The 24,470-nt window shown below is 38.4% G+C and overlaps 2 protein-coding genes across 3 annotated transcripts; one reads left to right on the top strand and one right to left on the bottom strand.

Annotated features, from left to right (window-relative positions):
- Positions 1-3,598, bottom strand: polr3glb (RNA polymerase III subunit GL b). Of its 2 annotated transcripts, XM_073872417.1 has the most exons (9): positions 3,393-3,598; positions 3,039-3,149; positions 2,317-2,446; positions 2,088-2,156; positions 1,767-1,823; positions 1,189-1,259; positions 661-777; positions 423-545; positions 1-354 (listed from the first exon to the last, which is right to left on the bottom strand). In XM_073872417.1, exons 2-8 carry the CDS (start codon positions 3,147-3,149, stop codon positions 459-461), a joined length of 642 nt encoding a protein of 213 aa, XP_073728518.1. In that variant the 5' UTR covers positions 3,393-3,598; the 3' UTR covers positions 1-354; positions 423-458. The 2 variants fall into 2 exon arrangements, with proteins under 2 accessions (XP_073728518.1, XP_055067023.2); XM_055211048.2 differs by having other exon boundaries at positions 1-545; positions 3,393-3,597.
- A 765-nt stretch (positions 3,599-4,363) lies between these two features.
- On the top strand, positions 4,364-24,318 carry LOC129448566 (ankyrin repeat domain-containing protein 34A). Its single transcript, XM_055211046.2, has 2 exons — positions 4,364-5,311; positions 21,154-24,318. Exon 2 carries the CDS (start codon positions 21,252-21,254, stop codon positions 22,824-22,826), a length of 1,575 nt encoding a protein of 524 aa, XP_055067021.2. The 5' UTR covers positions 4,364-5,311; positions 21,154-21,251; the 3' UTR covers positions 22,827-24,318.
- The last annotated feature ends 152 nt before the right edge of the window (positions 24,319-24,470 follow it).

The raw sequence follows: 24,470 nt of genomic DNA, 5'->3' as shown, positions 1-24,470 counted from the left end.
TCTTGGCACAAAGTGTGACTTTATTACATAAAAGCGATGACAGTGTAAAAACAGATAAAACTGTACGATGACAGGAGTGTAAAACATCTTCATAACAAAATCAAGCATTTAAATCTACATTTACTGTTGTTTATCACAATACTAAAAATATATACAATCCATTTAGATGAATACAACTGTTTAAAACTTAACAAATATGTAAAAACAATAAAAATCCATTACTAAGCTCTACGAAAACATATAGCTGCATAAAGAGAAAAGTGTGCAGATATCAGAGTCCTGTGGCGTTCAGAATCTAATGCTCCTTGTCAGCAATCTGCAGCCCTGCCAAGCCACCAGATGAAAAGAGACCCGCTGCATACAGATTTTTACATAAGCTGCCAGATGAAATGATCCATCACTGAACAGCCAAATACACTCACTGTGCAAATGAGGGCGCTATAGAGCTATCATCTGCTTCAGTAAATGGCTTCATCAATATTATCGTCGCTGTCTCCTCCAAACTCCTCTCCGTTGTCAAAGTAAGACACGATGTAATCCGTTTCCTGTCACACAGAGGTACACGGGAGGTATAAATTGCAGGTCTGCTTTTTCTCACATTCCCTGGTGGTTATGATTAAATATATCTGCTATAAATGAAAACAGGAAAAAGACTCCTACGTCTTCAAGCTCCTCTTCATCGTACTCCTCCTCTCCATCAGCCTCTTCCTCTTCTGGCTTCTTCTTTTCTCCCTCCTCTTCATCAGAACTCCCCTCTTTCTCTTTTTGCTCCAAAGTCTGAATGCAAAGACATATAAGGTATAGTTCACCCCAAAATGAAAATTAACCAGTAGTTTACTTTCCCTTAAGCAATCCTAGGTGTATATGACTTTCTTCTTTCAGTCTAACAATGACACTGGATAGTGCCCTATTTTTAAAGCTCCAAAAAGCACATCCATCCAATCAAAAGCTAATCCAGACGGTTATTAAATGTCTTCTGATGTGAAGCAATGGGCATTTGTAACGTTGGGTCAACTCTTCAACAAGCCTATGGCCATAGTTTGTAAAGTTTGATATATAAATGTTTTATGTGGGCAGATTTTACCCATATTTTGTACAGTCCACATAATAAAAAAATTAACAATGCCTAAATAACACTACCTCCATATATGAAATGATAGAAAAACTAATGTGTGTGTTGGTATGTACCTCTAGTTTACGTATGATATCCTCTTTGTCCAGGCGTGGCTGTTTGGCTTGTTTTGGAACAGCTGGGCATTCTGAAACAATATAACCCGAAATGTGTCTGTGACAGAGGAAATGACATCAACATCCATCTGTATACTTCCAAAAAAAACATCTACGCGCTGATCACAGCATCCCTATTGATTTTTTGACAGAAGGTACAGAACAACTAAAAATAAACTCTTCTCTCCTTTCTTAGCGACAGACGCGCCGCCAGCCTAAACCTTCATTCAACTCTCCCTCTCATCTTTCTCCACCCTTTCATTTTGGAGATGTGTGAAGTGCAGCTGTGTGCTGTCTCTCTGATTTCCCTTGAGACGGTGATGAGTCAGAAAGTGAAGCTCAAACCTGCAGGAACAGCTCATCTTTACACACTCATTCATGAGCACGTCTGCCTCACCTGATCCCTTATCCCTTAAAGAGCACGTTTACAAACACGTGTTGGCTATACTGGGCGGCTTCAAGCATCTCCGCTAGACTGAATCAGAACACAGTGTCTGGCATTGTAGTGCAAGTCAGTGAACAGCACCAGACAGACTTACTGTCCTTCGCTGGTCTTGTTTCCCTCACACGCAGCTCCTTTGGAAAGCACCTCCAGTCTGGAAAACAAATGGTACAGTATGTCATTATTAAAGTGGCTACTAAATTAAATTACTGTATAATTTCCTATTTATTTGTGCATTACAAGGTATACATTTTTATCAGTATGTGTGTTCCCTGGGTTCGAAACCATGACCTTTTGCGCTGCTAACGCAATGATCTACCACTTGTTACTTGTTTCTTTTTCTTCTATGTGTGCAATACACACATTTATCATGGGGTGCTGGTTCACAGGTACAGAGATACACAAGGAGTAAACTCACCTGGTTTCCATTCCACACTGTTGTCAGACATCTCAATTTTCTGATATTTGTCAGAATAGCGCTCCACATCTGTTAAGCGAGACAAAAATTTGGCAAGCATTAAAAGGAAAGATTTTGTTAAACAATAATTGTAATCACTTGCTTTGTTTTACCTATAATGCACCTGTGTGTGTTTATCAGAAAAACACTACAAAAGAGCTAAATCGCTAATACCCAACCCTAATCTGACCTTTCTTGGGTGCAGCTGGACGGATGTAAAACGGCAGTGTTTTCATGGCTCCTCTGAACTCTTGTTTGAGTGCCAGCATGTATTCGGCCTCCTCGCCCGTCTGCAGTGGCACCGGCTTCTGCTCCAGTGGCTGGAACATCAAAGACGGGTGTAAGCAGACGCATCTGCCCAGTGTCAGGGGTCACACAAACACCTGCTGGCATACTAAATGTCTATACTGTATATTAGCAGTTTATCAGGGATCTGGGACAGAAAATGACAAACCAATAGGAACAGCTGGTGTAATTAAATATTTATTTCCTCATGATTAGGCAAAGGAACATTATTACACAGTAGTTACGTCCAAAAAAGTTACACTTGCTAATATAAAAATATCTTAATGTGGTTAATAAGTGTTTTTTAGTATTAACATTTTAAGTCTTTATACACATACAGTAGCATCTTAAGTTTAATTCATTACATTAGGGCACATATGTGGGCATTTCGAAAAATGTATGCATTTTTTTTTCAAACTTGAAAAACTTGTTAAATGTTTGCATGAAAAGTTTTTTGTGTTTATAAATGTAACTCTCTGATATTTTAGTTAAAATTAACATGCTTTCATAAATTTTGCTTACTATTGGTGTTACTGTACATGATATAGTTTTTCCTAACAGAGCTAATGCTGTTATTAACATCTGTCTGATGACAGATCAGTAGTTTTATTCTTTCGTGTAACTCACAGGATATACAGGGGTTGGCTGTACACAGGATGGAGGGAGATTTTCACCTTTACCGATCCCAACAACTTCCACAGAGAAGGTTAGCTGCCCTCTGCCCCTACCTGCCATCATCTGACACACAATCACCACATATCAACTTCATTTCATTTAATTGCATAATTATTTATATTATTTATTTGCTATTAATAACTACTCCTTATAGTTATATCAGCACACTTTATAAGACGAGCAGAGTAAATAGATGTACACAGTTTCTATCATATATTTTTACTAAATTTATATTTTATTCGATATGTTTACGTATCAGACTATCTATTTTACGACAAAGTTTGTTTAAACGTCTCGTGCACTCACAGACAGATGTGCGACGAAATTTCTTCTCTACTTATAAATTCGCTTCATTGTTCACAACAGCTTGGAAAATCCGAAAATGTTATAATCAGACCATTTTTGTGCAATTTCAGATTTTATTGAATTATTGTTGTGCCGATAAATCGCCCGCCAAACGAACATCTGCATCTTTGTTTTCGTCCGGTGCAGAAAATCTTCCGCCGGCTGGAAACAAGCGAGCTTTCACTTATAGTTCCGCTAATGTGAACTATTAATTTAAACGAAATTATTTCCCGTCCAAAGTAATTTTATTTATTTCATGGTCAAAACACGATGTAACGCACTATTTAAAAGGTACAGAGAGATTTAGTAGAGCAAATGGTGGTGTGTAGTGTCATTTGTTCTCATGAAGCAGGCAGTCAAAGGCAACCAAATGCTCTAGAAAGGCAGAAACCGTCGAGGTGCAGGAAAATGTGCTTATTTAAAAATAAGAACAAAAGAAACTAACTATATTGCTGACCTCATATTTATATGTGTATAAGAGAGAGAAATTGGGAATGCGCTCATATGCAAAAAGTGACCTCATTTTGACTAAACATCCCATAAACATCAGTAAAAAGAGCCAGGTTTGCTTGCAAACAAAATAATTTATTTTTTAGTAGTAGCTTCCGGTATACACATCCATGTTTAACATTAAGAGTCAAAGAGAAATAATAATATAATTAAAGATTTAATTTAAAAATATATCTATAAATATAAGACACATGTACTAATCAAATCATATGATAATGTAGTAACAATGTAATATTTAATAATATACTGTAGCCTATAATTAAACATGTATTCAATAAAAAAGCTGAAAGTGAGTCTTAGGATTAAAACTATTATTTAAATCTAAACCTAAAGAGCAATAGCAGTCACATCTCTCTCTCTCTCTCTCTCTCTCTCTCTCTCTCTCTCTCTCTCTCTCTCTCTCTCTCTCTCTCTTCTGCAGCATGTGCATGTCACCGTGGGAACGCTTCTGTCGGAATTTCAGTGGTCGGAATCCACTGAATCAGTTGCCATAGAAACTGTGTTCAATAATAGCTATAGTCACTGAATTTGTATTTATGCAGTCTGAGAATTGTTGCACACCCCCTGCTTCTTGCAGAGAGGACCTTGATATATATTTAGCCCCAAAATTAAAAAAGGATGTAATGCCCAGAGATATTCCAAATTTATGTTGAGGAAGGATGCACCTCTGCAAAAGTCTTGGTACATTTAATCTTAAAGGATTGATAAAAATGAAATTGGCTGTCTAGTGGAAAGTAACGGGTGTGCATATTTAACTCACCTGCAAAACAGAGGTTACAGAGAAACAATATCTTTACAGGTCATTATTACACATGAGACACGTTTGATCCATTATTTTTTAGATAAGCCATAATATTATCACGACAACGCATCATTTTTTCCTTTAAAAATGCAGTGTTGTTTCAACACATGGTTTGGTAAAATATGGATAAACCCAACTTATACTTGGTTGTACATCCAAAATGGGATGTCATGGTGGGTTGTTTCAATCTATGGTTGGGTCAAATATGGACATTTAGTAAATGTGATGCACAACACACCATGACACCCACACGCAGGGGTGCATCCAAAAATGAAAAAAAATGACATAAAAATATTCAAGAAGTTCCCCCTAGTGGAAAGCAGAGATGCTCAACAGTAAGGCAGGCAGTGTCTTGCGCGTTTAAGTTGGACCTCCGTGTGTCCGTGCGTGATCGTGGGAGACTCGCATCAGCTCACTGCCCACTCCACGCCCCCGCAGAGTCTCCCAAACTGTCGGTCGCAGGAGGAGAGATGATGTGGGGGATGTAAGACACGGGGATCAGCAGACAGCAGCTGGATTCTCGGGCTTAAACCAGCCGCACTGATGGAGTGAAGAACACAGCTAGACGGTAAGACTCCTAACATCTCCTGCAAGTGTCTTTCTGATGTCCCTGTTTATATTTAAGGTTATTAATGAATCGAAAAATTATCATTAATCAAACTCAAGCTATGTAAAGAAATAGGGCAGCAATGTAGGGCAACGTGCAGAAGCCTACCACATATTTCGTACACCATATCTTAAAAATTTCTTGCACTTGATATTTACATTTAAATTCACTTTAATAAATCGTTCCCGGAGATATTTGGCAGCGTTGTATATCATGCATACATGCGAAAAAAATAAAGCAATTTTTGCTAGTATGCATGTGTGATGGTGAGAAACATCTCTTTGGAAGACTGCAGAGCTTCTGGTTTAACGTAAAAGCAGATGTTTTGTAAAGGAATGTTGTTGCATGCATGAAGGTTTATAAATGTGTATTGCTGTGTCTGCACGCGGATGAATTCATGCACCGCATTTCAGATTCCGATCCTTGGTGTCACTTAACAATGCATTGTTTGGATGTTTTAAAACACTGAAGATGTCATGCCAGAAGGAAAGAGAAGGTTCGAGTTAATCTGAGAGATTTCTGGGCTTCTGCAATGTTCATCTCGTATTTTTCTTTACAGAAACTTATGATTTAAGTGTTTCGTTTAAGAGTTCATTTGTGGACACAGGAGCTTTGCGTCAGTCAGAGAGCTGACGTGAGGAGACACTAAATTTAATGCTTCCAGACTAAAAATAGTCCTGAGCTTGAGATATTTGCAGCTGGCGCATAAATCTCATCCGGAGCCCACGAGATACCAACAAGCAGTTTCTGTCATTGGTCCGTCTTGCGAATTGAGTTCAGCACCGCGGACAGCGACACAAACTTTTGACCACCTGCTAATTTTAGAAAGTAAACACTACGCTATATAAAATCTTACCAAATTTATAAAACAATACTAATACTAAGGTTTTTTGGACATGATACCACAGTAATACCATCATGGCCGGACTTACCATTGGGCTTGAGTGGGCTTGAGCCCAGGGGCCCCGGTCAATAGGGGCCTCCGTGCCGGCTTGCGTTCGTTTGATTTGTTCAGTCGTTTTCATTTTTTATTTTACAGCCTATTAGTTGGTGCTGCATTTAATTCGTTAATATATGTCAGTCATCTTGGTGCTGAATATGACGCGCTGAGTTTACTGCTTTTGAAACCCATAGATGCTAGTATAATAGCGAATACGCGAAATGAGAGTAGCGTTGCCACCCGTCCTGGTTTTCCCGGGATTGTTCTCTTTTTTGAGTCACAGTCCCGGAAAATTTATATTCTTTCCCGGGACACGAATTGTCCCGGTTTTTTGTAAAAATGAACTTTTAAAGCAGAATTTCCTGGTTTTAAATTAAAGCGTTTCCTTCCACTGTTTCTGTGTTCATCCAATCCTGTGTCCGTAACCTGGTAAAATAGAACAGGTAACACAGTGGATTGGCCAGGCGTTTACTTTTATTTGATTGGAAGCTCAACTTATCGCCTAGCAACTACCTATGCTGTCGGTTGGTCGCACGCGTCGCATCCACAGATTCCACACACACATCCTGGATGAAATAGTTTCAGTTAAGTTGCTAGTCAGCTTTTAAAACGATCAGTGGGGTTGGTCAAAGCTGAACTTCAAGTTAGATTAAACTTTAAATGATTTCATTGAGGGACAGCCGAGACTTCTGCAGGCAGCAAAAAGGGATGAGAAATACACATGGAAAAAGAGGTGAGAAATGTCAGTTTTAGGTTGCCCAAATTTACTAAGTTAACAAAAACAAAAAGTTGTTTGTACAGTAATCTATTATAATACATTTAATCATATTTTAATTGCTAAAGAATATATCCTATATTTGTACAAATGATTATATTTTATAATAGAATATAATTATGCAGTATATGTTTACACAATGTTTATACAAAAGTGTATTTAATGCATCTGGGAGTGCATCTACTTCAGGGAAAGCATCTACGTCAGGACAAATAGGTAAGAGAGGGAATAGAGTCCTACAACTGTAAACATAGTATATTTGCAAATATTAGTTGATCCCCCCTCCAAAAACAAAACAAAACAAAATTTCATCTGAGTGTCCCGGTTTTTCACAAATCAAAGGTGGCAACCCTAAATGAGAGTCATAAATGACAGGGTGTCCGCGGGGTTTTAAAAAGTATTAAAAAGTGATAAATCAAAATTGTCAAATTTAAGGCCATTAAAAGTGTTAAATTCGGCTTAGAGGTATTATTTTTTCCAAATTAGGTATTATTTTTTTCAGACTATCGGGTGTCCTATTCTGATTGAAATTCTATCTGCGTTCGCGTTAGTTCGTTTAAATATGGGCTTTAGCATATCTGGGCACATAATCAAAGATCTTTCGTCTCTGGGATGTTATCAAAGCCTGGAGTGGAGCCAAATCACGTTCCTCCTTCCACTGTAAGCGTTCAGTAATCACTAGGCACTGGATCCACTCCGGGTTTTCTGACTGTATCACGTTAAGCTGAGGTAAAACTTTATTTCAGCTAGCATGGTCAAACTTATAAAGCAGGAAGGCTCCGATGTTTTGAAGATCGATAAAGGTGTAAAAGACCACTGGAGATTGACTTGGCTTAGCGAAATGATGAAGATTGGCAAGCCTTTCAGTTCGGGGGCTAAGAAACCCAAACAGCCAGGTAACTTGCGTGTCTCCACAGTATGACATTAGGGGTCCTGTATTTTGGGGCTAAATGATTTCTCACGTAAGTGATCATTCGCGTCACGTTTTTTAATGCTAAGCTGATCTAGCCGCTGATACAATGGGTATGTTAAACTCGTGGGTAAACTTCATGTGGCACCACAAGAACCAAGAGGCAGATGACATCCAAATCCTGTCAGAGAGATTGACGAGGAATCATATGAGGAGACTGCTTCCGAAATGCTCTCGCGGGACTTTGATGTCATCGACCTGTCGGTTCTTGCAGTTGCATTTGCGTGTGGTCACAAAAACGTAACATTTGTCCTTATATTTAAGCACCGCAGTTTAAAAACAAGTGATTTTAAGCCATTCAAACACAAACATCAGTGCTAAATGCGTCCGCTGTTTCTGTGTCAGAGGAGCACGCAAGCCGCGCATTCGTTTCTCATTGAGCTTGTGCTGTAAGTATTTTTGCCGCTTTATTGGCCTTAAATAACACATATGCCTCAAAAATCCAGTCTTTGCAAATATCCTCATATAAACACGACCATTTAGGTCTTAGGAGAAAGTAAACAGCAGAACCATTGCGCATAAAATAGCACATCAGCGCTGCCTCTATTGTAACGTAATATTTTGTTGATAAAGGTAAAGTCATTCAATTTCGTTCACTATGGTTACAGACATCCTGTGCGATTTGTACACTACTTTAACTCGAGTTGCTCGTTCAGGGTTTATATTCATACATAACATTTGTATAGCTGTGACTGTAAGCTGTTGTGTGAACAGAACAGACCCTGGATTATTCGTTTATGTGTACTGAATAATATGATATGAAAAGTTGTATTTGTTCACATTAGTAAATGCATTATGTAACATGAACAAACAATGAAAAATATAGAGTATATAAGCATTAATGAACTCTTGTTTATGTCATTACAGTAATTGATGGTAGTTCATGGTGCATTCACTAATGTTAACAGTTTCAACTTTGATTAAAAAAAAATATTTTAAATGCTAAAATAAATACATTTACAATTAATAAATAATTAATAAAAGATTCATTAAAGGTGGTGATATTCATGTTTTCTTTTTATATAGTGAGTTATTTAGCTGTTTCGCCTTCGCATCTGAAATGCCCTGCAAACTACAGCTACCTATATATGCAACAGGAGACTTTAATATGGAATTAATGGCAAAAAAAAATCTCCCCTTAAAATGTTATTGGTCTCGCCAACATAAAGTGTTAAAGGAATATGACTTGGCCTGAAAAACATTTCAGTCAGAAGAAATTTTTTTCACTTTAATCCATGTCTATTCTTTTTGTATGTTATATATGTCAAAATATGTGTAAATAATAGAAAGGTCACTGATTAACACTTGAAATTCAGTGTCGTGATGGTTTTAAAAAATATTCTAAAGGTATTAAAAAAGGTATTAAAAAGTTGTAAATTTAACTTAAGGATTGCTGTATATACCCTGAATGAGCTTTACAGATAACGAGAAAGAGCAACGCGAAAATGAAGCGCTCCGTATGAAAGATAATACTATTGTGCTATGGTCTTGTAACTCAGTTTTTTCTTGTTTGTTTGTAACGTGATACGCATGTATACGCAGTATACCCACTAGGAAAGGTCAAGGATTTCCGTATAACGTTACCCATTTAAAAAAGCTTGAAAATACACAGTGTGTGACAAACCTTTGATACTTTCATTCATAAATTGACATCTGAATCACTCACCATTCGCATGCTCCAATTGCTACTTTGGCGGGTTGAACCTCATATACAGTCGGCTATTTGATATTTGGTACATTTGACTTCATGCGGCACTGCGCGATCCGATCATTATATGAAATCAAATTATCACGGCGCAAAAGTGACTGTAAAGCAGACGGGTGTATTCATGTGGTTCAACAACAGCCAAAAGAATGAGATCAGAGTACCGCGAGAGCGATTCGAGAAATCACACGGAGAAGTCTGCTTTCTAATTGCTCTCGCGGTACTTTGACATCATCACCAAGCGGTCTGCGTAGCGCCAAATGAAATCCAATCTGCTTGCAGTCTGCAGCTCACACGACACTGTAACCAAACTGTGAACGAGTGGAGCAGAGCTACGAAACATAACAAAATCCGGAGAGTTAACTACGCACATATGATTATGATTGATTATGTCAGCATTTAAATTATCAGTTTATTACTTCATCTGGAGGTGAGGATTCACTAAATCATGGCCATGTTGATATCTGATGGTTTTTGATATAATCCACTAGCTAGCCTACCTGTAGTTTCTCTTTCAGCATGTTTGCTAACAGAATCACAGTTTAAACTTCTGAAAAGTGTTCATTTTTATATCTACGTTCAAGGTTTTAATGTATTACGTTCATATCAGACGCAAAAATTAATCAATGGTCATCTTCTCCACTTTGGTTTTTGGTGTCTAATATTACATGATGGTCTTGTCATAATTATTAAATAACATCCTAAAATCTTTTCTTTTCACTGCACCACTTAGGCTATATGCACAAAATACACTTGTTGATTATGTTTATAACTTTATATGGTGTGTAATAAGGTGAATGTTAATCAAAACATATAATTCTCTTCTTAAGCTAAGTCTAACACAATGATTTTAAATGTTGTTATGGGGTATTTTTTAATGTGCATGATTCATTTGGATTTGTGACATCCCTAAAATACATGATTTAATTTTAGACTGGGCTTATGTTCTGCTATAGAGATATAGGGGCAGTTTCCTAGTCGGGTCTTATCCTAGTCCAAGACTAAAATGCATGTTAGATCTGTCTTAATTTAAACTCATCTTGCACTGATATATCTTAACATATATCATTGCCATTGTTTTGTCTCAAGACGCACACCAGTGATGTTTTTTGTAAGGTTTGTTTGTAAAAACTAATTAAATGCCCTAATATAACCTAGCAATAGGCCTAGTGCTAGATTAATCTAAACCCTGTCGGGAAACTTCCCTAAAATGTAGTTCTATGATATATTTTTTATTTTAGGTTGTTCACTGTATGTGCACTCTCAGAAGATAATTTACACAAGCTGTCACTGGGGTGGTACCCTTTCAAATAGTACACCTTTGTACCTAAAGAGTGCATATAATGGGTACAAATGTACCTATATCTGTACCTAAATGCAAATATTAGGACCCATTTAAAGGGTACCGTCCCAGTGACAGCTTTTGTACCTTTTGTTCTGATAGTGTAGGGCCCAAAATTTATTCAAGCCCAGGGGCCTCCACCCTGTTAAGTCCTGCCCTGAATACCATGGTATTCCTAGGAGTAACATGCAGATGCTTGCATGACAAAAGATTGAAATTTTCTTTTTAGTATTTTAGCCAATTTGTTTACATTGTAATTACATTTGCATGACAATTTTCTTAACTGTCCAAAACAGTTTCACCCTGATTTTCTTTTACTGTGGTGTAAAAATGTGTTATTAAATTATATAATAATATTTAAATTTATTATTTATCACTGTAAAAAAATTCCGTAGAAATTACAATGTTATTGCAGCTGGGTTGCCGGTAATTTACAGTAGATTTACATTTTTGTTTTTACTGGCAAGAGTTTGTTCAAAGTTAAATCAATTTTAAATATTAACAAGTCTTTATCTTTACAAAATAAAACTATACAATAACAGCCTCATGCAAAGCATTCTGGGAACAAGAAATCATCATCAACCTTTTTCTGTTTTTGCTTCAGATTTTGTTTCCCAGAATGTTTTGCTTGATGCTGTTTTTTTAGTTTTACTCTGTAAAGACAAAGACTTGTAAATGTTTAATGTTCATTTAACTTTGAACAAACTCTTGCCAGTAAATAACATAAATGTAAATCTACGGTAAATTACCGGCAACCCAGCTGCAATTTCTAGGGATTATAGCTTTCCTGAGCATTGCCAAGTTTATTTAAAAGTATTATACAGTACTCTTTATTGTAATGCAAAAGTACATGATCAGATGCATTACAGTAATATGGGCTTATATAAAATTAACTTAACTGTCCTGACAATAATTTCAAAATGCAAAACATCCTAATGTTCCCTTATGTAAAAAGTAAATGTAATCTATAAATATGTACACTCTAAAAATGTCTGGGTTATTTTTGACCCATAAATATTGGAAAGAACACGTGCTGTGTTGAAGGTTGACCCAATGCTGGGTTGAAGATTGACCCAATGCTGGGTTATTTTAACCCAACTGCTGGGTGGTTATACCCCATTGTTGCATAACAACAACCCAACATTAGGTCATTTTTAATCCAGTACGGGGTCATTTTTGGCCCAGCGCGTGTTCTGTCCAATATTTGCCTGTTGTGGGTTAGGAATGACCCAGACATTTTTAGAGTGTATTTTTTCAGTTTTTAAGTAATATGGTTTCGACCCAATGCTCGGTTGGTTTCGACCCAATGCTCGGTTGTTTTCGACCCAATGCTTGGTTGTTTCGACCCAATGCTGGGTTGTTCCTTGTTTCGACCCAGTGCTGGGTTGTTTCAAGTGTCGACCCAGTGCTGGGTTGTTTCAAGTGTCGACCCAGTGCTGGGTTGTTTCAAGTGTCGACCCAGTGCTGGGTTGTTTCAAGTGTCGACCCAGTGCTGGGTTGTTTCAAGTGTCGACCCAGTGCTGGGTTGTTTCAAGTGTCGACCCAGTGCTGGGTTGTTTCAAGTGTCGACCCAGTGCTGGGTTGTTTCAAGTGTCGACCCAGTGCTGGGTTGTTTCAAGTGTCGACCCAGTGCTGGGTTGTTTCAAGTGTCGACCCAGTGCTGGGTTGTTTCAAGTGTCGACCCAGTGCTGGGTTGTTTCAAGTGTCGACCCAAACGCTGGGTTGTTTCAAGTGTCGACCCAAACGCTGGGTTGTTTCAAGTGTCGACCCAGTGCTGGGTTGTTTCAAGTGTCGACCCAGTGCTGGGTTGTTTCAAGTGTCGACCCAAACGCTGGGTTGTTTCAAGTGACGAACCAAACGCTGGGTTGTTTCAAGTGACGAACCAAACGCTGGGTTGTTTCAAGTGACGAACCAAACGCTGGGTTGTTTCAAGTGTCGAACCAAACGCTGGGTTGTTTCAAGTGTCGACCCAAACGCTGGGTTGTTTCAAGTGTCGACCCAGTGCTGGGTTGTTTCAAGTGTCGACCCAGTGCTGGGTTGTTTCAAGTGTCGACCCAGTGCTGGGTTGTTTCAAGTGTCGACCCAGTGCTGGGTTGTTTCAAGTGTCGACCCAGTGCTGGGTTGTTTCAAGTGTCGACCCAAACGCTGGGTTGTTTTGACCCATGGTTGAGTAACAGCAACCCAGCATTGGGTCATTTTTTTACCAGTGGTGTGTTTTGTCCAATATTTACCCAGGATGGGTTAAAAACAACCCAGCATTTTTTAGGTAACAAAGTTGTTTTTGATTTGTATGTGTATTAATTTCTAACTATAATCAACAAAAATTTTATCCCTGTATGCTGGATAGTTTATCAATCATCATATATCTACATCACTTTACTGCGGTATATCCACAAAGGAGTTCAGTTTTCTGTGTTCTTGTACTTTGAGGCTAGAGATGAATGAATGCGTATGCAGTTACATATGCAGAATGACATGTACAGGTTGCTATCATTTTGGAAAAGAATTCATTCTCAGCTCTATAAATCAACAAACTCTATAAACTCAAGTGGTTTCGTAGTCATTTATTTTCTTGTAGACTAACCAACCATAGTCCACTACAACGACACTAGAACCTGTAAGGTGATGAAAATATCAGCTGAGCATAAACACCCCACAGTGAGCAGTAAACACCTAAAACTATAAATGCGGTTCGGAGCACATGTCAGTAACGCTTAGCAAGTTTAGTATGAAGGAAATAATCGTATTGCCTCTCTGCAGTGCGCTTCTCTTTGAAGCTGCCAATATGAGTGATGAAGAGCCACAGCGGTTCTGATGTGACTGGGTCACAGGGTCATCGGTACACCGCTGATGGATGCTGCTCTCTCTCAGCTGCTGTTAAAGTGATTGCACCTGCCTGGATCTGTGTGATCTAATGAGGCAAACAGCGGCTCAAAAGCACTACAGAGCTCTTGGGAAGGACCGGGCAGTTGACTTCCGAGTCCCATGCAGTCCCGGGCCCCTCACACAACCTGTAACGTACATACATTGTTGTTACATAAATACGGTGTGGGCTCTCAGAGGCGTGAGGATTAAGACGTGATATTAATTTTCATGATCTGTCCAGAGACCGGAGAGAATTAGATACAATTTGTCCCTACAAGAAAGCACACCGTGTAACCCTCCCTCCCCCAGTGCGGTACCAAAGCACAGAGTGTTTTTCGACATACTGCAAAATAGGCAAGTTTATTGTGGTGTGATGAATGTCAAACAGCTCTCTGTTGCCCTTTCAGATGTATGCACGTCATGCAGATATATGCAGATCTATAAGGAATGCTGCATGGGATAAGCAAAGGATGCGGACAGAGTGAATGATTGGCCGAGAGATCATGATGAATTGCGGGACATTTTATTCAGTGCTATGAATTGAGACAGGATGATAAAAAGTACAGCATCCCCCATACATCTTATGTGGCATAACATCCATCTAGAAATCAGTACACAAGCAAAATTTAGACATCACGCAGGATGATTAAAGGAATAATTCATCTTAATATGTAAATTCTCTCATCGTTTACTCAACCTCATGTCATCCCAAATGATGTATGTAAATGCGTATTAAAATGCCGTTATGTTATCTTCTGATATGGGCTTCAACATGGGGAAGATCCAAAAAACACACATCCATCATTAAAGTATAGAAGTTATTCAAGTAGGTTAGTCTTGTGAAGCAAAGCTATACGTTTGTGAGATAAAGCGTTTATATTTTAAGCGATTTATCGCTTGTTATGTTGTGTGCTGTTGTAAATAAATAGAATAGTAAATTAATGGGACACGTCAATAACTTTGAATCTCGTGGTGTTTCATAATATAAAACATATGAGTCACGAGATACACGAGAACCAATGAGAATCAACGTTATTGAGGTGCTGCCGTATTTGAATATTTTTTAATGTAAATTATTTGTGTTTAATTCAATAAAGGAAGACGGGTGATTCTCACGAAATCCAGATTTAGAAGGTGTCCAGCATCAGAATTTTAAAAAAAAAACCTTGAAACCCAATTTTTTTTGCACATATAAGATTAAGGTCTGAACTTTACTATAACGATTATTTTAAGAGGATTTAAAAAATATTTCCTATAGAATTATTTATATTTTTTAGATTATCATTATGAAAAGTGTTCATTACCGCAACATGGTATTGCATGTTTCGGTAATGAAAACTAAAAAGTTGTACTATGACAAACAAAATTTTTACTTTTATTTGTAGAGAAAAAATAAGAACTGCTTACCTGGTAGCCATCTTGAGTGTCACAATCAATTATGTCCCTTCCAACAATTTTTTTTTTTTTTGAAAATGTTAGTTCATTTGGGGCTTAAACAATGATTGAAAATTGTTGCGGAGGATAAGAACATTGTTCTTGGACACATTTATATTCCTTATTATTGTCTCTTATCATTTACCAATGATCACCAAATACCAAATGTTTCTTTAAATGTTTATAATATAACATGCACTGAAGCTTTTTATTTTTTAGATTTTTTAATGATAAATTTTCCATGTAAAAGAACCCAAATCCAGTCATGGACACGTTGCGGTAATGAAAATTTTCCCTTAAATGTGAAAAAACAACAAAATTGGTTTGTGTGATGTCATTTAAAATAATAATCAAAATAGTATGTGAAGAGATGTTTGTAACTGTATGCTTCTTATTTTGATAGCATTTACTTTTTTATCAAAATATTTCATGACACCTCATAAGTAATTTCGCGAGAATCACCCAGACATATCTATAATGGCATGAAGGTGAATATGAGAGAAATTTAAACTAGACACAGATCAAATGTCAATTTTCACAGAACAATTATTTTCAAACTGGTTCCCATTTGCTATTGGTCGACCAAGCAGATAGTCCCACCCCAGACTCACATTATAGGTTGAGCCATTGTTGCTAGCGTATATGGGATGCTTAAATAAACAGAGCAATATTTGCATCACAGATCCCCCAATGTTTACACTTTTAGGGTTCTGTGGGGCTTTCAAACATCGAAAATGGCACATTTACAGTTGTCTTTGCACATTAGGTAAAGGAAAAAGCATATACTGTAATAGCAAAATGATGAGACACACCACATTTAAAAAGCACTGTTTTATAACCTAAATGCTTATAATATATCAGGGCAGCGTTGGCACCTGGGTTGCAGCAGGTTGATCTTTTGAGCGATCTGCCCCGAGTCTTTGTGCCACATTTCTCCTGCGAGTCTATCATGGATGACTCATCCATGCTGCCTGCTTGAGACAAGAGATTAACCTCATCGTCTCGATTGCAAGAGACTTCAGACCCTTTAAGATGGATTTTTGCGACTGCACGAAACCGGTTTTCTCTGCCTCTCTCTTTTCCACCTCTTAAAATCAGAATGCAAAACTGTGTGACTGGATTGAGCTTTAAGATTTCTCAAGAAGGCAGACAAGAGGAGCAGCTTGGGCTCTGTGGGTGTATTGGTGTAATGCAGGAAGGATGTGAATTCTGCGCAGCTCCTACAACTCTCAAATCTGCCATGTCCTCTCATATCACTGTATTTTATCGTCAATGCTCGGGGTCTTTCTGCAAAGCAATAGAGAGAGAAAGGTTGTAAGGAATACTGTAAATCATACAAATTATGTTTACGCACAGTTCACAGATTGCAAGAATTGAATCAAGTGTCATTTTTATCCTCTGATCAGATCTAATTTTTAAAAGAATCATTTCACATTGTGGAGATGTGTGAGATATACAAACCATCTCAAGATTAAACTTCTTGCAGTCACCATGCTGTCACTGGTGGAGTACCCTTTAAAAAGGTCTTAATATGTACCATTTAGGTATAAATTTGGTACAATATTTACATTTGACGTACTTATATGTACTCTTTAGCTGCGAATGTGTATTTTTTGAAATGGTACCACCTAGAGACGATTTTTTAGGCATCTGTGACACTGCACAATCGACTGCCGATTTATAGCCGATTTCAATCCCCTGTCCTTCTCTGTTCATCTTGCTTATTGATCAGTTTCTCTCTGAACGGAGGTGTGGCCAAATCCTTCCAGTGCCTGTATCAATATGGCCTTTGACTTTTGGCTCATTGAATTTCAAATAAGTCTGAGCTGATTTCAAGGGCTGTGGCATGTTAATAATGCTGATATTGGGCCGGATGGCCTCTTGCCCCATTCCCTGTTGCTTTCTAATCATCCAGGGTTCCCACGGGTCCTTGAAAACCTTGAAATTTTGTGAATCTGGGGGGAAAATTCAAGGCCCTGGAGAGTTTTTAAAATAGAAATGGGTCATTGAAAGTGCTTGAATCTATTTTATGCACGAAGTTTTCTGGAAAAAAATCCATATTCTCTGTGTAGTGTAGGATAATATCATAAAATTCTAGACTTTTCAAGCAAACGTGCTAAATTGTTCACTTTAAATGCTTATATCTTCTGTATGCGAATGTTGATTCATACCAAAATGCTTTTTTGCATAGTTGTGTGTTTGACACATGAAAACGTCTCTGGTTATGTTTGTAAATGTTGTTCCCTGAGAAGGGAACAAGATGCTGAGTCTCCCTTGCCATACTTCCTGCATTCCTGTAACGTCGTCTTTGGCAATATTTCAGATAGCGATATACTTCCTGGCTCTTGTGTCTCCCTGTCTTTGGTTGAATTTGATATACACATTCAGACGCACTTACCCCTGGAGGCGTCCCCAAAGTGTCACCGCAGTGACGCAGCGCGAGTTCCCTCAAAAGGGAACTGTAACAATGTATCTTAAAAGGTAACACAATGTAACCTTGCTCTCACTTGAAATGTGTCCCCACATTTAGTCCTTGAATTTGAGGGACCTGAAAAGGTAATTGAATTTGAAGTTAACTAAAGTGTGGGAACCCTGATCATCTTACCAAGATAGTTAGTGTAATGATCTACTGGCCAATGTTCTGTATTACTCAAATTCTAAGGCTATTGTGAATGTATTTTCTAAATATGTGGAGTTTCATGCGTGAAGATTTAGGTTTTTTATTGGGCTGGCACCTAAAATTATCCTCTTTTATTTAATCTCTCATTTCACATGAGTTGTTTGTCCTTCTTTACAATTGCAGTAAATAATAAAATGACGAATGCTTCATGGAAAATATTACACTCTTAAAATGCTAGGACAAACCTAGTCCACAAGGTTATAAATAAACCTTAACCAAAAATGCTGGGTGGTTTTAACCCATACTTGGTTTACACGTGTTGGGTTAATTTAACGCAAGGACTGGGTTTGTTCCTTTTGTCCAACGCTGGGTTGAAAATAACCCATGTAGCATTTTTTAGAGTGTACAAGGTACATGAACAAATTTTTGTTAAACTGCTAAATCTGTGGTATTTGTGTCGGTTTAAGGTAATGAATGCATATTATAAGTCATTTGTTCATGTACAGAACCGCCTGAGCTTGTCATTTCTCGCTCTCTGTGCCTCTCAAGAATTCAATTTTCTTTTCTTTAGTGGACTGCCATTATTATCTCTGCCTTCATTACAGAGAAGAAAGAGAAGAGACTACGTTAAAGAGTGCAGGACTGAACAGAGTGTCTGAACATTGTGTTCACATAACAAAAAACCTTTTAGACCGTCTACAGTCGTGTGAATTATGCCTTAGTTGTGTGTGATTTCTGTCAATTTGAGGTCCATGTTTTTGTCCAGTGGGATGTTTTTCTGAATATTTTATTAAAATATTCCAGTAAATTTTTTTCAAATTAACTTTCGCCTGGATTTAAAACTCAGAAATCTTTTTAATCCACTTTTTAAACTTTGTATTTACACTGTTGTTTATTTAAAACCTGAATATTATAATAATATAAAATACAATTATGATAATAGTACTAATACACTGAAAAAAATGATTCATTGAATTTAATCAATTTTTTTAAGTTAAGTGGTTGCAATCAATTTATTTAAGCTTTATTTAAACAAAAAAGATTAGTAAAGTAAAATAAAATATAAAACTTTTGTTTAAATGTAGCTTAAATAAACTGATTGCAATGAATCATTTTTTTCAGTGTACTAATAATATTAAGTACATTTTGTTCTAAAATTATTATTCAGTATTATTTTATAATATTAATGTATATATATATATAAAGTTACTATTTTATAATATTACATTTAAAAAGTAATGCATAACATTAAGAACAATGCCTATTTTTTATTATATTAAAATGTAGAATTGTAAACTGTGTACCGAGCCCCTAAGGTGACATTGGAGTAAAAAAATCAAAAGTTTAGTTATGTGCTTACGTGAAACTTTAATGTGCTCACGCGAAACCATCATGTGCAGAATTTTTTTAAAGTTTAGTTTCGCGTGCTCACATGAAACTTTTGCGCGCACACGTGAAACTATCGCATGCGCACGTGAAAGTTTCATGTGAGCACTTGAAACTAAACACGGTAGTTAAACTATCGCATGCTCACGTGAAACTAAACTTTATTTAATTTTGCTCCATGTCCCCTGAGGGCTCCGTAACTCTGTGATACTGTGTGATATTGAAGAAAACTGTGATATATGCAATAGCATGCTAAATAATGCAACATGCAATGCAATACTTCTTCAGAATTGCACCACTACAGCTAAAGTGAACAGCCATCTTTTACTGTTGCATAAAACAAATCCGACATTTTAAAGCTCACGTAACACACGCTGTTTCTGCATTTCTGATGTTAATCTGGAGTACCTATAGAGTAGTATGACATCCTTTATATCTCCGAAGAGTCTTTAGTTTAATCAGATTTATAAAAGAAAGATTAGCTTTAGTGAATATTTCCGATAACGTACAAAAAATGAAGAAGGAGGAGTTACTACCGCGGGTGGAGCGAGTACGAGTCATGCAACACTATACAACACTGTTTAACTTATGATTCACTACATGTTCGTGTCATTTATATAATATACACGTGCCTATTTCCAACATAAGACAGAAGTCTTACTTACCGCATGCAACTCGTGACCCGGTTGGGAAAATCCAGCGCATCAAACACACACGCAAAACTCCGCTGCTACCCCGGATAATAAACTATATCCATTGTTTCAGGCTGGCTTTCTTCTCCTTACATCCAAAAACACACTTCATTTTTCATGCCATTGTTGAGTTTTGAAATTAAACAAAGCTGTCACGTGATAAGATGTTTGCAAGTTCTAGCATCTCCCGCTGATTGACGGGTGGGCGAGGTTTTCCGGGGGAAGTGCCCATATAAAGAAGTGATACGTATAGAAACGTCGGTTGGACCTGTAATCAAAAAAACTTTCCGAAACTTGTACGAACCCTGGCGATGTGCATTCGGCACAGAAATACTCTGTAACACGCCCAACTGCTTTTTTGACACTTTGCCTACGTTTAGCATGAGGAAACAACTCTATAACTGTGTTAATAAGTCAGAATGCTTGAAATACCATTGAAACCCCCCTCCCTTTAACAATGTAAACAAATAAACAAAATAAATATCACTGCTATCATGCAGTTGCACACGGATGTATATCTAACATCCGCGTGCCAGATACTATATTTTCCGCATCAATCTTTTTAGACCAAATGTTACTTTTTATTAAAGTTTTAAAATTATATCAAATTTCGCGCAAACCATTGCGATATGCATATCACGATACATTATTGCACTAGTGTTGTATTTTATGTCATTTTTTTAATGTTACAATACTAGTATATAGTTGAGTTCATAATTTTACATCCCCCTTGCATAATCTGAAAAATATTAGTATTTAGCAAAAAATCTAAAGTTTGCGGTTTGTTTTTAATTTAGCACTGTGATGAACTATTTCACATAACACAGAATAATAACTGCATTTACAAAAAGTTAAAAAGTTTTGATACCCCTGGCTTTTAATGTATTTTGTTGCCTTCTAGAGCATTAGTGAATGTTTGTATCTTTTGTAATAGTTGTGTATGAGTCTCTTAATTTTTCTCTTAGTTTTATTAATTGCATTAAACCACATACTGTAATTGATAAGAATGTTAATCTATAATATTTTTGAGAGCTGTTACCTCAGACTTCTGACAGTGTGTTGTTTTTGATCCAGGTTGACCTGAATCTAATCCGGGATGTGTCGACAGTGCTGAGGTTGGAGAAGGAGTGAGGCGGGGATTCTGGGATTTTTGTGGCGGAGAGTAAGAAATCATGGGTGATGGAGGTACCTTGCGCACAGAGGGCAATGCCCTTTTAAAAGCTGTGTTTCAGGGCAAACTCCGCCTCGCACGCCTCCTCCTGGAGGGTGGAGCCTATATCAATGAAGGGAACGAGCGAGGAGAGACGCCTGTCATAGCAGCCTGTCTGGCGGGATACGAGGATCCGCAGACCCGGCAGCGAATGGTGCGGTACCTCCTGGAGAAGGGAGCTGACCCAAATATACCTGATAAATCAGGTCGGACTGCCTTGATGCATGCGTGTGCAGAACATGCTGGTAAAGAGGTGGTCTCCATGCTGCTGGAGAACGGCGCCGATCCCAGTTTAAAAGACTATTCTGGGGCATCTGCACTTGTACATGCCATTAATAAAGGCGATAGAGACACTCTCCAGGTCTTGCTGGATGCTTGCAAAGCTAAGGGCAAAGAGGTGATCATCATTACTACCGATACCTCTCCCTCTGGTACTAAAAAGACCAAACAGTACCTGAACTCTCCACCATCTCCAAATGTGGTGGACAAAATCTCACCCGGCTGCATGTCTCCGTCCGAGGTGGAGATCAATACATCTGGCTCTGCTCCAGGTGAAAAGCAAGAGAGCATTTTCAACTTTGCCGTGAGCTCGGCGCTCCCGCTAGCCTCCGGTAGGCCGCAAAATGAGAGGAGACCGCCTCCCCGCAAACTTCTGAAAAGGCTGAACTCTGAGCCCTGGGGCCTGGTGGCTCCATCCGTACTTGCAGAGACAGTGGAGCGGATGGAAGGGGATTTAGCTGAAGAGGATAAGTTGGCCTCTGAGATGAATGGGCTGTCAGTCTCGGGTCCAGGCAGACCTTTACTGTCTCGTAGACACAGTATAGAGACCCATGACCCAACATCTCCAAAGCTGATGGATAGGTCTTGTTCTGAGGACTGTGCAGGATTGTGTGGTTCATCCTGGGCGGATAAAGTCCATCAGCACCAGTCTCTGTATCGCAGAAACACAGCCCCTGAAACCCAGGAAAATGTGGCACAAGCAGCGGCGGGCATACGTGGCCTACAACACCCCAAACTCACCCGCATGGAACACTACGAGTCAGACACACACCTGTGTCCCACCTCCATTCCCGGATCTCCGGATTCCGGACGTGTCTCCGTGGAGCGCCGCAAGTACAACGCCTCTCCCTTATCCCTTCTCACCAGCTCCTCCCGAGAATCTCTTGAGAGCATTCCCAACTCTGTATCTCCCATCACAATGCGGCGCCGTCCAATCGGGCTGTTGGAACGGAGGGGATCGGGCACTCTCCTCCTGGATCACATCTCCCACACACGACCTGGGTTCCTCCCTCCTCTCAACGTCAACCCCCAGCGACCCATTCCTGACATCCGGGCTAATGGAAAACCCACTTCTCCTGTTCACTCCGGAAGCAAGATCATGCTTCCGGTCGCCCCCTCGTCCCCGAAACGTGGGCCGGACTTCAAGATGAAGAAGAAACTGATGAGAAGACACTCGATGCAAACGGAACAGATGAAACAGCTTTCGACCTTTCGGGAAATTCTTACAGAAAAGGTGATGGAAATGAATGGAGACTGAAAGGAAGAGAGATAAAGAAAGAGCAAACGAACGTCAGTGCTGGCCATTTCATCCACAACGTGTCAAAATGTTTCAGATCGTGAAATGGAAAATGAGTAACTGTCATAAAAAGGATAATGACTTCAAATACGATCTGTTGCGAATATTTAAAGGATACTTGATGTTATCTGGGATTATTATTTGTCCATGAAAGATCTAGAATATCTGATGGGTGAAGATAAACTCATTAGTGTCAGTGGAATCTAATGCTGTTGATGTTTCAATTTGCTGCAATTCTCAGATAAAACCTCACAGATTCTGTCTTCAACAGATTTCTCTTATATAAGCGCTGTTATGGCTTTCAGCTGCGTTACTGTCGTGGCTCTGTGATGTCACATCCTGTGGAATAATAAGGAAGTGCTTTAAATAATCCTGAGAAAATCTTTGCACTTTTATGGCTAAAGCCTCGTTCAGACCACCAGCGACTTTCCCGCTGTGTGTCGCCCGTCTCTTTCAATGAGGCGCTTCTAAATCTGGTTGTCATAAACAAATGAGTACCATCCACTACAGTAACTGACGTCAGAAGGATGAAGTGAACTCCACTGATTTACTCCCATTGGTAGTCGCTCCTAAAATTGTTCATCATTTGCATAAAGTTAAACTTTTCTTAAGTTTTCAATGGAAGTCACCAAACTTCCATTTAAATACGTCGCTCTGCTGCTGGTAGTCGCTGGTGGTCTAAATGGGGTTTAACTGTCATTATGTGTAGTTCCCAACTTTACTGTAGTTTCTTAGCCAAAAGGAAGAATTTTAGATTTATACTTTTATCCAAAGTGACCTACGGTGCATTACACTCTTAAGCTACACTCCTAAAAAATGAAGGTTATCCATGATGCTATAGAAGAACCATTTTTGTCTGTATGGTTCCATATCTACAGTACCTTCATGTTTTTATAAAAGTTTCTTTTGATTGGCCACACTGTCAGAAAAAAGGTACAAAACTACCTTTTATGTTGCTGGAGTTGTACCCTGAAAGGTTCATTTTTGTACCTTTTATGGGTATACAACAAATTGAAATGTTGTGCCCTGTGGGGTACAATATTATATCCTTGTGTACCTTAAGGAACAATGTTGTACAAGTTCAATTTTAGAGCTATAAAACAGTTAACTGTACATTTAAAGGTACATAATAGATCCTTAAAGGGACACTCCACTTTTTTTGAAAATATGCTCATTTTCCAGCTCCCCTGATTTTTGCCGTTTTGGAATCCATTCGGCTGATCTCCGGGTCTGGCGGTAGCATTTTTGGCATGGCTTAGCACAATCCATTGGGTCTTGTTGGACCATTGGCATCGCGCTGAAAAATGACCGAAGAGTTTGGATTTTTTCCTATTTTAAACATGACTCTTTTGTAGTTACATCATGTACTAAGACTGACTGGTAGTTTTCCGGTATGCGTAATATCACCACGCCTGTTGCAGCCATGTGACGGCAGCAAAATCCTTGATTATTACGCCAGAATGAGAGTAAAGTTCCTAGCCATATCGGCGTAGAAAATCACAACTTTTAATTTTCTTTCGGTCTTAGTGCACGATGTAACTACAGAAGAGTCAGGTTTTAAATAGGAAAAATATCAGAACTCTTTGGTCATTTTCAGCGCGATGC

This window comes from Misgurnus anguillicaudatus, chromosome 10 (genome assembly GCF_027580225.2).
Source record: "Misgurnus anguillicaudatus chromosome 10, ASM2758022v2, whole genome shotgun sequence".
Taxonomy (NCBI): Eukaryota; Metazoa; Chordata; class Actinopteri; order Cypriniformes; family Cobitidae; genus Misgurnus; species Misgurnus anguillicaudatus.
This window is presented reverse-complemented; position numbering and strand designations above follow the sequence as displayed.

What these genes read in the sequence shown, in the direction of transcription:
- polr3glb (XM_073872417.1), bottom strand. Translation starts at nt 3,149, where the DNA reads ATGATGGCAGGTAGGGGCAGAGGGCAGCTAACCTTCTCTGTGGAAGTT. An exon ending in AGCCAACCCCTGTATATCCT is followed by an intron (nt 2,447 to 3,038) that starts GTGAGTTACACG and finishes TTGATGTTCCAG; the next exon opens with CCACTGGAGCAGAAGCCGGT. An exon ending in ATGAAGAGGAGCTTGAAGAC is followed by an intron (nt 546 to 660) that starts GTAGGAGTCTTT and finishes TCTGTGTGACAG; the next exon opens with GAAACGGATTACATCGTGTC.
- LOC129448566 (XM_055211046.2), top strand. Translation starts at nt 21,252, where the DNA reads ATGGGTGATGGAGGTACCTTGCGCACAGAGGGCAATGCCCTTTTAAAA.